Source organism: Oncorhynchus tshawytscha, linkage group LG04 (assembly GCF_018296145.1).
Source record: "Oncorhynchus tshawytscha isolate Ot180627B linkage group LG04, Otsh_v2.0, whole genome shotgun sequence".
Taxonomy (NCBI): domain Eukaryota; kingdom Metazoa; phylum Chordata; class Actinopteri; order Salmoniformes; family Salmonidae; genus Oncorhynchus; species Oncorhynchus tshawytscha.
Window position 1 is genome coordinate 51,622 of NC_056432.1, and position 15,975 is coordinate 67,596.

General features: G+C 36.7%; 1 protein-coding gene across 1 annotated transcript in view; it reads left to right on the forward strand.

The window, feature by feature from the left end:
* Positions 1-7,600: 7,600 nt before the first annotated feature.
* The window catches only part of slc4a4a (solute carrier family 4 member 4a), a 309,472-nt gene continuing 301,097 nt past the window's right edge, over positions 7,601-15,975 (forward strand). Inside the window, exons 1-2 of the mRNA XM_042320203.1 lie at positions 7,601-7,854; positions 8,208-8,313. Coding sequence (XP_042176137.1) covers positions 8,288-8,313 — 26 coding nt within the window. The 5' untranslated portion in view covers positions 7,601-7,854; positions 8,208-8,287. The remainder of the gene's footprint in view (positions 7,855-8,207; positions 8,314-15,975) is intronic.

The window sequence follows — 15,975 nt, forward strand, 5'->3', positions numbered from 1 at the left end:
TAAGTTGTCCTCTACATTATATTGTATGGAACTGTCCTCTACATTATATTGTTTGGAACTGTCCTCTACATTATATTGTATGGAACTGTCCTCTACATTATATTGTATGGAACTGTCCTCTACATTATATTGTATGGAACTGTCATCTACATTATATTGTTTGGAACTGTCCTCTACATTATATTGCATGGAACTGTCCTCTATATTATTTTGTTTGGAACTGCCCTCTACATTATATTGTTTGGAACTGTCCTCTACATTGTATTGTATGGAACTGTCCTCTACATTGTATTGTATGGAACTGTCCTCTACATTATATTGTATGGAACTGTCCTCTACATTATATTGTATGGAACTGCCCTCTATATTGTATGGAACTGGCCTATACATTGTATTGTATGGAACTGTCCTCTACATTGTATTGTATGGAACTGTCCTCTACATTATATTGTATGGAACTGTCCTCTACATTATATTGTATGGAACTGTCCTCTACATTTTATTGTATGGAACTGTCCTCTACATTGTATTGTATGGAACTGTCCTCTACATTATATTGTATGGAACTGTCCTCTACATTATATTGTATGGAACTGTCCTCTATATTATTTTGTTTGGAACTGCCCTCTACATTATATTGTTTGGAACTGTCCTCTACATTATATTGTATGGAACTGTCCTCTACATTATATTGTTTGGAACTGCCCTCTACATTATATTGTTTGGAACTGTCCTCTACATTGTATTGTATGGAACTGTCCTCTACATTATATTGTATGGAACTGTCCTCTACATTGTATTGTATGGAACTGTCCTCTACATTGTATTGTATGGAACTGTCCTCTACATTATATTGTATGGAACTGTCCTCTACATTGTATTGTATGGAACTGTCCTCTACATTGTATTGTATGGAACTGTCCTCTACATTATATTGTATGGAACTGTCCTCTACATTGTATTGTATGGAACTGTCCTCTACATTATATTGTATGGAACTGCCCTCTACATTATATTGTTTGGAACTGTCCTCTACATTATAGTGTATGGAACTGTCATCTACATTATATTGTATGGAACTGCCCTCTATATTGTATGGAACTGGCCTATACATTGTATTGTATGGAACTGTCCTCTACATTATATTGTATGGAACTGTCCTCTACATTATATTGTATGGAACTGTCCTCTACATTGTATTGTATGGAACTGTCCTCTACATTGTATTGTATGGAACTGTCCTCTACATTTATATTGTATGGAGTTGTCCTCTACATTATATTGTATGGAGTTGTCCTCTACATTGTATTGTATGGAACTGTCCTCTACATTATATTGTATGGAACTGTCCTCTACATTGTATGTTACAGATTGTCCTCTACATTATATTGTATGGAACTGTCCTCTATATTATATTGTATGGAGTTGTCCTCTACATTATATTGTATGGAGTTGTCCTCTACATTATATTGTATGGAACTGTCCTCTACATTATATTGTTTGGAACTGTCCTCTACATTATATTGCATGGAACTGTCCTCTACATTATATTGTATGGAACTGTCCTCTACATTGTATTGTATGGAACTGTCCTCTACATTATATTGTATGGAACTGTCCTCTACATTGTATTGTATGGAACTGTCCTCTACATTGTATTGTATGGAACTGTCCTCTACATTATATTGTATGGAACTGTCCTCTACATTATATTGTATGGAACTGCCCTCTATATTGTATGGAACTGGCCTATACATTGTATTGTATGGAACTGTCCTCTACATTATATTGTATGGAACTGTCCTCTACATTATATTGTATGGAACTGTCCTCTACATTATATTGTATGGAACTGTCCTCTACATTTTATTGTATGGAACTGTCCTCTACATTATATTGTTTGGAACTGTCCTCTACATTATATTGTATGGAACTGTCCTCTACATTATATTGTATGGAACTGTCCTCTATATTATTTTGTTTGGAACTCCTCTACATTATATTGTATGGAACTGTCCTCTACATTATATTGTATGGAACTGCCCTCTACATTATATTGTTTGGAACTGTCCTCTACATTATAGTGTATGGAACTGTCATCTACATTATATTGTATGGAACTGCCCTCTATATTGTATGGAACTGGCCTATACATTGTATTGTATGGAACTGTCCTCTACATTATATTGTATTGAACTGTCCTCTACATTTTATTGTATGGAACTGTCCTCTACATTGTATTGTATGGAACTGTCCTCTACATTATATTGTATGGAACTGTCCTCTACATTATATTGTTTGGAACTGTCCTCTACATTATCTTGTATGGAACTGTCCTCTACATTATATTGTATGGAACTGTCCTCTACATTGTATTGTATGGAACTGTCCTCTACATTGTATTGTATGGAACTGTCCTCTACATTGTATTGTATGGAACTGTCCTCTACATTATATTGTATGGAACTGTCCTCTACATTGTATGTTATAGAGTTGTCCTCTACATTATATTGTATGGAACTGTCCTCTACATTATATTGTATGGAAGTTGTCCTCTACATTATATTGTATGGAGTTGTCCTCTACATTATTTTGTATGGAACTGTCCTCTACATTATATTGTTTGGAACTGTCCTCTACATTATATTGCATGGAACTGTCCTCAACATTATATTGTATGGAACTGTCCTCTACATTATATTGTATGGAACTGTCCTCTACATTGTATTGTATGGAACTGTCCTCTACATTGTATTGTATGGAACTGTCCTCAACATTATATTGTATGGAACTGTCCTCTACATTGTATTGTATGGAACTGTCCTCTACATTGTATTGTATGGAACTGTCCTCTACATTATATTGTATGGAACTGTCCTCTACATTATATTGTATGGAACTGTACATTATATTGGAACTGTCCTCTACATTATAGTGTATGGAACTGTCATCTACATTATATTGTATGGAACTGCCCTCTATATTGTATGGAACTGGCCTATACATTGTATTGTATGGAACTGTCCTCTACATTATATTGTATGGAACTGTCCTCTACATTATATTGTATGAACTGTCCTCTACATTTTATTGTATGGAACTGTCCTCTACATTGTATTGTATGGAACTGTCCTCTACATTATATTGTATGGAACTGTCCTCTACATTATATTGTTTGGAACTGTCCTCTACATTATATTGCATGGAACTGTCCTCTATATTATTTTGTTTGGAACTGCCCTCTACATTATATTGTTTGGAACTGTCCTCTACATTGTATTGTATGGAACTGTCCTCTACATTATATTGTATGGAACTGTCCTCTACATTGTATTGTATGGAACTGTCCTCTACATTATATTGTATGGAACTGTCCTCTACATTGTATTGTATGGAACTGTCCTCTACATTATATTGTATGGAACTGCCCTCTACATTATATTGTTTGGAACTGTCCTCTACATTATAGTGTATGGAACTGTCATCTACATTATATTGTATGGAACTGCCCTCTATATTGTATGGAACTGGCCTATACATTGTATTGTATGGAACTGGCCTATACATTGTATTGTATGGAACTGTCCTCTACATTATATTGTATGGAACTGCCCTCTATATTGTATGGAACTGGCCTATACATTGTATTGTATGGAACTGGCCTATACATTGTATTGTATGGAACTGTCCTCTACATTATATTGTATGGAACTGTCCTCTACATTGTATTGTATGGAACTGTCCTCTACATTGTATTGTATGGAACTGTCCTCTACATTATATTGTATGGAACTGCCCTCTATATTGTATGGAACTGGCCTATACATTGTATTGTATGGAACTGTCCTCTACATTATATTGTATGGAACTGTCCTCTACATTATATTGTATTGAACTGTCCTCTACATTTTATTGTATGGAACTGTCCTCTACATTGTATTGTATGGAACTGTCCTCTACATTATATTGTATGGAGTTGTCCTCTACATTATATTGTATGGAGTTGTCCTCTACATTGTATTGTATGGAACTGTCCTCTACATTATATTGTATGGAACTGTCCTCTACATTGTATGTTACAGAGTTGTCCTCTACATTATATTGTATGGAATTGTCCTCTATATTATATTGTATGGAGTTGTCCTCTACATTATATTGTATGGAGTTGTCCTCTACATTATATTGTATGGAACTGTCCTCTACATTATATTGTTTGGAACTGTCCTCTACATTATATTGCATGGAACTGTCCTCAACATTATATTGTATGGAACTGTCCTCTACATTGTATTGTATGGAACTGTCCTCTACATTATATTGTATGGAACTGTCCTCTACATTATATTGCATGGAACTGTCCTCTATATTATTTTGTTTGGAACTGCCCTCTACATTATATTGTTTGGAACTGTCCTCTACATTGTATTGTATGGAACTGTCCTCTACATTATATTGTATGGAACTGTCCTCTACATTATATTGTATGGAACTGCCCTCTATATTGTATGGAACTGGCCTATACATTGTATTGTATGGAACTGTCCTCTACATTGTATTGTATGGAACTGTCCTCTACATTATATTGTATGGAACTGTCCTCTACATTATATTGTATGGAACTGTCCTCTACATTATATTGCATGGAACTGTCCTCTACATTTTATTGTATGGAACTGTCCTCTACATTATATTGTTTGGAACTGTCCTCTACATTATATTGCATGGAACTGTCCTCTATATTATTTTGTTTGGAACTGCCCTCTACATTATATTGTATGGAACTGTCCTCTACATTATATTGTTTGGAACCTTCCTCTACATTGTATTGTATGGAACTGTCCTCTACATTGTATGGTATAGAGTTGTCCTCTACATTATATTGTATGGAACTGTCCTCTACATTGTATTGTATGGAACTGTCCTCTACATTGTATTGTATGGAACTGTCCTCTACATTATATTGTATGGAACTGTCCTCTACATTGTATTGTATGGAACTGTCCTCTACATTGTATTGTATGGAACTGTCCTCTACATTATATTGTATGGAACTGTCCTCTACATTGTATTGTATGGAACTGTCCTCTACATTGTATTGTATGGAACTGTCCTCTACATTGTATTGTATGGAACTGTCCTCTACATTATATTGTATGGAACTGCCCTCTACATTATATTGTTTGGAACTGTCCTCTACATTATAGTGTATGGAACTGTCATCTACATTATATTGTATGGAACTGCCCTCTATATTGTATGGAACTGGCCTATACATTGTATTGTATGGAACTGTCCTCTACATTATATTGTATGGAACTGTCCTCTACATTATATTGTATTGAACTGTCCTCTACATTTTATTGTATGGAACTGTCCTCTACATTGTATTGTATGGAACTGTCCTCTACATTATATTGTATGGAGTTGTCCTCTACATTATATTGTATGGAGTTGTCCTCTACATTGTATTGTATGGAACTGTCCTCTACATTATATTGTATGGAACTGTCCTCTACATTGTATGTTACAGAGTTGTCCTCTACATTATATTGTATGGAATTGTCCTCTACATTATATTGTATGGAGTTGTCCTCTACATTATATTGTATGGAACTGTCCTCTACATTATATTGCATGGAACTGTCCTCAACATTATATTGTATGGAACTGTCCTCTACATTGTATTGTATGGAACTGTGCTCTACATTGTATTGTATGGAACTGTCCTCTACATTATATTGTATGGAACTGTCCTCTACATTATATTGTTTGGAACTGTCCTCTACATTATATTGCATGGAACTGTCCTCTATATTATTTTGTTTGGAACTGTCCTCTACATTATATTGTATGGAACTGTCCTCTACATTGTATTGTATGGAACTGTCCTCTACATTATATTGTATGGAACTGTCCTCTACATTATATTGTATGGAACTGCCCTCTATATTGTATGGAACTGGCCTATACATTGTATTGTATGGAACTGTCCTCTACATTGTATTGTATGGAACTGTCCTCTACATTATATTGCATGGAACTGTCCTCTACATTTTATTGTATGGAACTGTCCTCTACATTATATTGTTTGGAACTGTCCTCTACATTATATTGCATGGAACTGTCCTCTATATTATTTTGTTTGGAACTGCCCTCTACATTATATTGTATGGAACTGTCCTCTACATTATATTGTTTGGAACCTTCCTCTACATTGTATTGTATGGAACTGTCCTCTACATTATATTGTATGGAACTGTCCTCTACATTGTATGTTATAGAGTTGTCCTCTACATTATATTGTATGGAACTGTCCTCTACATTGTATTGTATGGAACTGTCCTCTACATTGTATTGTATGGAACTGTCCTCTACATTATATTGTATGGAACTGTCCTCTACATTGTATGTTACAGAGTTGTCCTCTACATTATATTGTATGGAATTGTCCTCTATATTATATTGTATGGAGTTGTCCTCTACATTATATTGTATGGAGTTGTCCTCTACATTATATTGTATGGAACTGTCCTCTACATTATATTGTTTGGAACTGTCCTCTACATTGTATGGTATGGAACTGTCCTCTACATTGTATTGTATGGAACTGTCCTCTACATTATATGGTATAGAGTTGTCCTCTACATTATATTGTATGGAACTGTCCTCTACATTATATTGTATGGAGCTGTCCTCTACATTATATTGTATGGAGCTGCCCTCTACATTATATTGTTTGGAACTGTCCTCTACATTATAGTGTATGGAACTGTCATCTACATTATATTGTATGGAGCTGTCCTCTACATTATATTGTATGGAACTGCCCTCTACATTATATTGTTTGGAACTGTCCTCTACATTATAGTGTATGGAACTGTCATCTACATTATATTGTATGGAGCTGTCCTCTACATTATATTGTATGGAACTGCCCTCTACATTATATTGTTTGGAACTGTCCTCTACATTATAGTGTATGGAACTGTCATCTACATTATATTGTATGGAACTGCCTCTACATTATATTGTATGGAGCTGTCCTCTACATTATATTGTATGGAACTGCCCTCTACATTATATTGTTTGGAACTGTCCTCTACATTATAGTGTATGGAACTGTCATCTACATTATATTGTATGGAGCTGTCCTCTACATTGTATTGTATGGAACTGTCCTCTACATTATATTGTATGGAATTGTCCTCTATATTATATTGTATGTAACAGAAACAACGAATTATGCACATATTTATAAAACAAATACACAAACATTGCAAATTAATATGCCTATGCTTTATGTTAGATATGTATTAAAGTGTTGATCAGTCTCTTTTTTAAATTTTTTACTAACAAACTAAACCAAACAATTGTCACAAGGTGCGGTTCTGCCGGCTGACCACACACAAATCGTCAATGTGAGGAGCTATATTGCATTGTGAGGAAGGTCTTGTAATAGTCTGGCAGTCCAGAAGATGTCCCTGCACACCTAATAATATCTATTTTTTTTACAATGTATCTTTATAAACAAATGAACATACTTTACATCACTGAAAATGCCCTTCATAAATAAACTGCCGTCATTGCCAGCAAGACATTAGCTACATGTTCATATTCAATATACAGTTGACTGGATCTCAATGAAGACGCAAACTTTGGGTCTAAGGTAAACATTTCTCTTCATCTGGCGAAACCTCAACACTTTGACCTCCATTGAAGGCGTGACGTTGTCAGAGAGATAGTTAGATATGAAATGGAAAGGAGGCAGCGATCTAAATTACTTCAGTGTCACAAAGTCATCTACCTAGTTGTCGCATGCTGCCGAAGGCTAAGGATAGTCCTTCAAAAGTCAAGGTATGTAAATCCTATACCGACTGTTGCCCGACTCGGGCTGCCACGTGCAGCATGATGGAATATGTATTGTAGTGATACTTACTATATGAGCTATATTACAATTCACACCAGTTGGGTTAGCCCTATAGGCGCAACGCGTAGCATGGCCATGTAACTTTCATTCGAAAGACCCGGGTTCGCTTCCAACTCTGTCCGTTTGCTACTGTACTTTATTTTGAGTGAGGTGTGTTTGGGTGAACTTTGTCAGTTAATTGTGTGTTGATAATCAAATAGGATGTTGTCAAAGGGGTTCTGTCTGGAGGGAACAGTGGATGAGAAACAGCAGAAAAGACCTTGTCATTTTGTCCCGACAGATCACACATCAGCACTCCCGGTGCCGACCTCGATTTGTCTAGGACATTTTACAACTGACACCCATCAATACTGAACTCTTATGAAAATGAACGGTGGCAAAAAGAAGTAAGTGACTTAAATGCTATAAATGTTATAGATATTTCTTAACAAAGTGAACATGTTTGTCTTGTAACTATTTCAAAGTAAATAGCATTTTGTAGAATAAATGTCATTTTCATGCGTAAAGTAGGACAACATTTGTGAATGGTTGGGCATTAGTCTTTACATGATTAACAAACTGTGTGACTTCTTTCAATGCAAATATTTATTGCAGTGATTGTTTTTGCCAACCAGTTAATAGGCTTTAGTACCCTCCTCGATCTCTGCAATTCTTGTTTAAGGCATAAGAAATGGAGAGAAAAGTTTAACATCAATAACAGCCATTTATTATTGAGCTAACAGCCCCAATGGCTAACATCACTGTTATTGTACACAGGCGTAGATCATTTCCAAGGTAGCCTGTAATATTGTTTGAAACTATATTCTACATTATATTGTATGGTACTGTCCTCTACAATACATTGTATGGAACTGTCCTCTACATTGTATTGTATGGAACTGTCCTCTACATTATATTGTGTGGAGTTGTCCTCTACATTATATTGTATGGAACTGTCATCTACATTATATTGTATGGAGTTGTCCTCTACATTATATTGTATGGAACTGTCCTCTGCATTATATTGTATGGAGTTATCCTCTACATTATATTGTATGGAACTGTCCTCTACATTATATTGTATGGAACTGTCCTCTACATTATATTGTATGGAACTGTCCTCTACATTATATTGTATGGAACTGTCCTCTACATTATATTGTATGGAACTGTCCTCTACATTATATTGTATGGAACTGTCTTCTACATTATATTGTGTGGAGTTATCCTCTACATTATATTGCATGGAACTGTCCTCTACATTATATTGTATGGAACTGTCCTCTACATTATATTGTATGGCATTTACCTCCAAAATAGTTGTTTTCCTGTGATAATCTGAAAAAAGAAATGTACTATATCACAACCAATAGAATATCAATCCACATCAGTGAATGAATACCATGCTGTCTAATGTTGTATTGACCAGTATAATACTGATCTAATGTTGTCCTAATGTTGTGGTATTGAGCAATATAATATTGATGTAATGTTGTCCTAATGTTGTGGTATTGACCAGTATAATATTGATGTAATGTTGTCTTAATGTTGTGGTATTGGCCAGTATAATACTGATCTAATATTGTCCTAATGTTGTGGTATTGAGCAGTATAATATTGATGTAATGTTGTCCTAATGTTGAGGTATTGACCAGTATAATATTGATGTAAAGTTGTCCTAATGTTGTGGTGTTGGCCAGTATAATACTGATCTAATATTGTCCTAATGTTGTGGTATTGACCAGTAAATTAGGTTAGCTGATGCTCAGTGTGAACGACCTAGATTTGATCTGTCCGTTTACTCATCTATCTTTCATGAGATCAACTCCATCATGCTCCAACATTTCAACTGGATGTATTTAAAGTCAATGTCATCTGCTATTTCTACAAATGAAAATTAATTGGTTCATTCTCATTCTTCTGTTCTGTCGTTGTTCTAGAATTCTAGTTATTTTAGGTAGAGCAGTTAGTATTGGGTTCTAAATATTTTTTTTATTGTACACACTGAACTGACTATTAAACTGCCCTTTCTCCCTGTGAACAGTGCCATTGTTTATCCATTGAGTTAGGAAGAAATAGATAGCTGATAAGCTGTCAGTCAGATAGCAGTAGAGAGGTGATAAGCTTTCTGTTTGAAGTTCATGAAAGTCATTGAGTAAAGCACTATCATTGTCATAAACGATGTTTCAGCCTGAGTATAGCATGATTCATGTTCCAGGACTGATGCTTTTGTTCTGTTTGTGTTCTTTGACGCATGCTTCTATAAATGCGTCTAAATATGTTACATTTAAACGTGTTAACCCTCGCAAGGCTGCAGGCCCAGACGGCATCCACAGCCGCGCCCTCAGAGCATGCGCAGACCAGCTGGCCGGTGTGTTTACGGACATATTCAATCAATCCCTATACCAGTCTGCTGTTCCCACATGCTTCAAGAGGGCCACCATTGTTCCTGTTCCCAAGAAAGCTATGGTAACTGAGCTAAACGACTACCGCCCCGTAGCACTCACATCCGTCATCATGAAGTGCTTTGAGAGACTAGTCAAGGACCATATCACCTCCACCCTACCTGACACCCTAGACCCACTCCAATTTGCTTACCGCCCAAATAGGTCCACAGACGATGCAATCTCAACCACACTGCACACTGCCCTAACCCATCTGGACAAGAGGAATACCTATGTGACAATGCTGTTCATCGACTACAGCTCGGCATTCAACACCATAGTACCCTCCAAGCTCGTCATCAAGCTCGAGACCCTGGGTCTCGACCCCGCCCTGCGCAACTGGGTACTGGACTTCCTGACGGGCCGCCCCCGGTGGTGAGGGTAGGCAACAACATCTCCACCCCGCTGATCCTCAACACTGGGGCCCCACAAGGGTGCGTTCTGAGCCCTCTCCTGTACTCCCTGTTCACCCATGACTGCGTGGCCACGCACGCCTCCAACTCAATCATCAAGTTTGCGGACGACACAACAGTGGTAGGCTTGATTACCAACAACGACGAGACGGCCTACAGGGAGGAGGTGAGGGCCCTCGGAGTGTGGTGTCAGGAAAATAACCTCACACTCAACGTCAACAAAACTAAGGAGATGATTGTGGACTTCAGGAAACAGCAGAGGGAACACCCCCCTATCCACATCGATGGAACAGTAGTGGAGAGGGTAGCAAGTTTTAAGTTCCTCGGCATACACATCACAGACAAACTGAATTGGTCCACTCACACAGACAGCATCGTGAAGAAGGGGCAGCAGCGTCTCTTCAACCTCAGGAGGCTGAAGAAATTCGGCTTGTCATCAAAAGCACTCACAAACTTCTACAGATGCACAATCGAGAGCATCCTGGCGGGCTGTATCACCGCCTGGTACGGCAACTGCTCCGCCCACAACCGTAAGGCTCCCCAGAGGGTAGTGAGGTCTGCACAACGCATCACCGGGGCAAACTACCTGCCCTCCGGGACAACTACACCACCCAATGTTACAGGAAGGCCATAAAGATCATCAAGGACATCAACCACCCGAGCCACTGCCTGTTCACCCCGCTATCATCCAGAAGGCAAGGTCAGTACAGAGCTGCATCAAAGCTGGGACCGAGAGACTGAAAAACAGCTTCTATCTCAAGGCCATCAGACTGTTAAACAGCCACCACTAACATTGAGTGGCTGCTGCCAACACACTGACACTGACACTGACTCAACTCCAGCCACTTTAATAATGGGAATTAATGGGAAATGATGTAAATATATCACTAGCCACTTTAAACAATGCTACCTTATATAATGTTACTTACCCTACATTATTCATCTCATATGCATACGTATATACTGTACTCTATATCATCGACTGCATCCTTATGTAATACATGTATCACTAGCCACTTTAACTATGCCACTTTGTTTACATACTCATCTCATATGTATATACTGTACTCGATACTATCTACTGTATCTTGCCTATGCTGCTCTGTACCATCACTCACTCATATATCTTTATGTACATATTCTTTATCCCCTTACACTGTGTATAAGACAGTAGTTTTGGAATTGTTAGTTAGATTACTTGTTGGTTATTACTGCATTGTCGGAACTAGAAGCACAAGCATTTCGCTACACTCGCATTAACATCTGCTAACCATGTGTATGTGACAAATAAAATTTGATTTGATTTGAGATCCAGACTTGTTTCAAACCTTACAATATATATTCATGCCATTTTAATTTACATTAATGTTCATTATAATATATCACAGGAACAAGAGTTAACAGAAGTAGGATTTGTGGATGTCAAATTGAGCTATTGTTTTGGGGAATTCAGCCTGTTATGCCTGTAGATGTTCCATAGGTGGCAATGGAGGTAGGAAGAGAGCACTGCGAAATGGAGAAACATGGAGAAAACAACAGAAAGTATAGTTCAACATTTTATTGAGAGGGTGTACACTGTGCCTGTCTTTCTATCCACTCAGTAGTAATGTTAGTGACTGTGTCTATACACTCAGTAGTAAAGTTAGTGACTGTGTCTATTAACTCAGTAGTAATGTTAGTGACTGTGTCTATTAACTCAGTAGTAATGTTAGTGACTGTGTCTATACACTCAGTAGTAAAGTTAGTGACTGTGTCTATTAACTCAGTAGTAATGTTAGTGACTGTGTCTATTAACTCAGTAGTAATGTTGGTGACTGTGTCTATTAACTCAGTAGTAATGTTAGTGACTGTGTCTATCCCCTCAGTAGTAAAGTTAGTGACTGTGTCTATTAACTCAGTAGTAATGTTAGTGACTGTGTCTATTAACTCAGTAGTAATGTTAGTGACTGTGTCTATTAACTCAGTAGTAAAGTTAGTGACTGTGTCTATTAACTCAGTAGTAATGTTATTGACTGTGTCTATTAACTCAGTAGTAATGTTAGTGACTGTGTCTATCCACTCAGTAGTAATGTAGGTGACTGTGTCTATCCACTCAGTAGTAAAGTTAGTGACTGTGTCTATTAACTCAGTAGTAATGTTAGTGACTGTGTCTATCCACTCAGTAGTAATGTTAGTGACTGTGTCTATTAACTCAGTAGTAATGTTAGTGACTGTGTCTATCCACTCAGTAGTAATGTTAATGACTGTGTCTATACACTCAGTAGTTTATGACTGTATTATTGACTTAGAAATGTTTTGTTTTAACTCCATGTGTAATGTTAGTGACTGCTTTGCTTTATCTTAAGGTCAATTGTAAATGAAAATTGTCTTCTCAAGTAATGTTAGTCTGGTTAAATAAAGGTGAAATAAAAAAATAAATAAAAATGTTAGTGACTGTGTCTATACACTCAGTAGTAATGTTAGTGACTGTGTCTATTAACTCAGTAGTAATGTTGGTGACTGTGTCTATCCACTCAGTAGTAATGTTAGTGACTGTGTCTAACTCTGTAGTAATGTTAGTGACTGTGTCTATCCACTCAGTAGTAATGCTAGTGACTGTGTCTATTAACTCAGTAGAAATGTTAGTGACTGTGTCTATTAACTCAGTAGTAATGTTAGTGACTGTGTCTTAACTCAGTAGAAATGTTAGTGACTGTGTCTATCCACTCAGTAGTAATGTTAGTGACTGTGTCTAACTCTGTAGTAATGTTAGTGACTGTGTCTATCCACTCAGTAGTAATGCTAGTGACTGTGTCTATTAACTCAGTAGAAATGTTAGTGACTGTGTCTATTAACTCAGTAGTAATGTTAGTGACTGTGTCTTAACTCAGTAGTAATGTTAATGACTGTCTATACACTCAGTAGTAATGTTAGTGACTGTGCCTATTAACTCAGTAGTAATGTTGGTGACTGTGTCTATTAACTCAGTAGTAATGTTAGTGACTGTGTCTATTAACTCAGTAGTAATGTTGGTGACTGTGTCTATTAACTCAGTAGTAATGTTAGTGACTGTGTCTATCCACTCAGTAGTAATGTTAGTGACTGTGTCTATCCACTCAGTAGTAATGTTAGTGACTGTGTCTATTAACTCAGTAGTAATGTTAGTGACTGTGTCTATTAACTCAGTAGTAATGTTAGTGACTGTGTCTATCCACTCAGTAGTAATGTTGGTGACTGTGTCTATCCACTCAGTAGTAAAGTTAGTGACTGTGTCTATTAACTCAGTAGTAATGTTGGTGACTGTGTCTATCCCCTCAGTGGTAATGTTAGTGACTGTGTCTATTAACTCAGTAGTAATGTTAGTGACTGTGTCTATCCACTCAGTAGTAATGTTAGTGACTGTGTCTATTAACTCAGTAGTAATGTTGGTGACTGTGTCTATCCACTCAATAGTAATGTTGGTGACTGTGTCTATTAACTCAGTAGTAATGTTGGTGACTGTGTCTATTAACTCAGTAGTAATGTTAGTGACTGTGTCTATTAACTCAGTAGTAATGTTAGTGACTGTGTCTATCCACTCAGTAGTAATGTTAGTGACTGTGTCTATTAACTCAGTAGTAATGTTAGTGACTGTGTCTATCCACTCAGTAGTAATGTTGGTGACTGTGTCTATTAACTCAGTAGTAATGTTAGTGACTGTGTCTATTAACTCAGTAGTAATGTTAGTGACTGTGTCTATAACGGTTTTCAGTAGTACTGTTAGTGACTGTGTCCATCCATGTTTCAGTAGTAATGTTGGTGACTGTGTCTATTAACTCAGTAGTAATGTTATTGACTGTGTCTATTAACTCAGTAGTAATGTTAGTGACTGTGTCTATTAACTCAGTAGTAATGTTAGTGACTGTGTCTATCCCCTCAGTAGTAATGTTAGTGACTGTGTCTATCCACTCAGTAGTAATGTTAGTGACTGTGTCTATCCACTCAGTAGTAATGTTCACATCGTATATAGACTTGTTTATACTGTATTATTGACTGTATGTTTGTTTTACTCCATGTGTAACTCTGTGTCGTTGTATGTGTCGAACTGCTTTGCTTTATCTTGGCCAGGTCGCAATTGTAACTCAGTAGTAATGCTAGTGACTGTGTCTATTAACTCTGTAGTAATGTTGGTGACTGTGTCTATTAACTCTGTAGTAATGTTAGTGACTGTGTCTATTAACTCAGTTGTAATGTTATTGACTGTGTCTATTAACTCAGTAGTAATGTTGGTGACTGTGTCTATCCACTCAGTAGTACTGTTAGTGACTGTGTCCATCCACTCAGTAGTAATGTTGGTGACTGTGTCTATTAACTCAGTAGTAATGTTAATGACTGTGTCTATCCACTCAGTAGTAATGTTAGTGACTGTGTCTATTAACTCAGTAGTAATGTTAATGACTGTGTCTATCCACTCAGTAGTAATGTTAGTGACTGTGTCTATTAACTCTAGTAATATTAGTGACTGTGTCTATTAACTCTGTAATAATGTTAGTGACTGTGTCTATTAACTCAATAGTAATGTTAGTGACTGTGTCTATTAACTCAATAGTAATGTTAATGACTGTGTCTATCCACTCAGTAGTAATTTTAGTGACTGTGTCTAACTTTGTAGTAATGATAGTGACTGTGTATATTAACTCTGTAGTAATGTTAGTGATTGTGTCTATTAACTCTGTAGTAATGTTAGTGACTGTGTCTATCAACTTTGTAGTAATGTTAGTAACTGTGTCTATTAACTCAGTAGTAATGTTAGTGACTGTGTCTATTAACTCAATAGTAATGTTAGTGACTGTGTCAATTAACTCAGTAGTAATTTTAGTGACTGTGTATAACTTTGTAGTAATGTTCATGACTGTGTCTATTAACTCAGTAGTAATGTTTGTGACTGTGTCTATTAACTCATTAGTAATGTTAATGACTGTGTCTATCCACTCAGTAGTAATTTTAGTGACTGTGTCTATTAACTCAGTAGTAATGTTAGTGACTGTGTCTATTAACTCTGTAGTAATGTTAATGACTGTGTCTATCCACTCAGTAGTAATTTTGGTGACTGTCTCTATTAACTCAGTAGTAATGTTAGTGACTGTGTGTATGAACTCAGTAGTAATGTTAGTGACTGTGTCTAACTTTGTAGTATTGTTAGTGAATGTGTCTATTAACTTTGTAGTAATGTTAGTGACTGTGTCTATTAACTC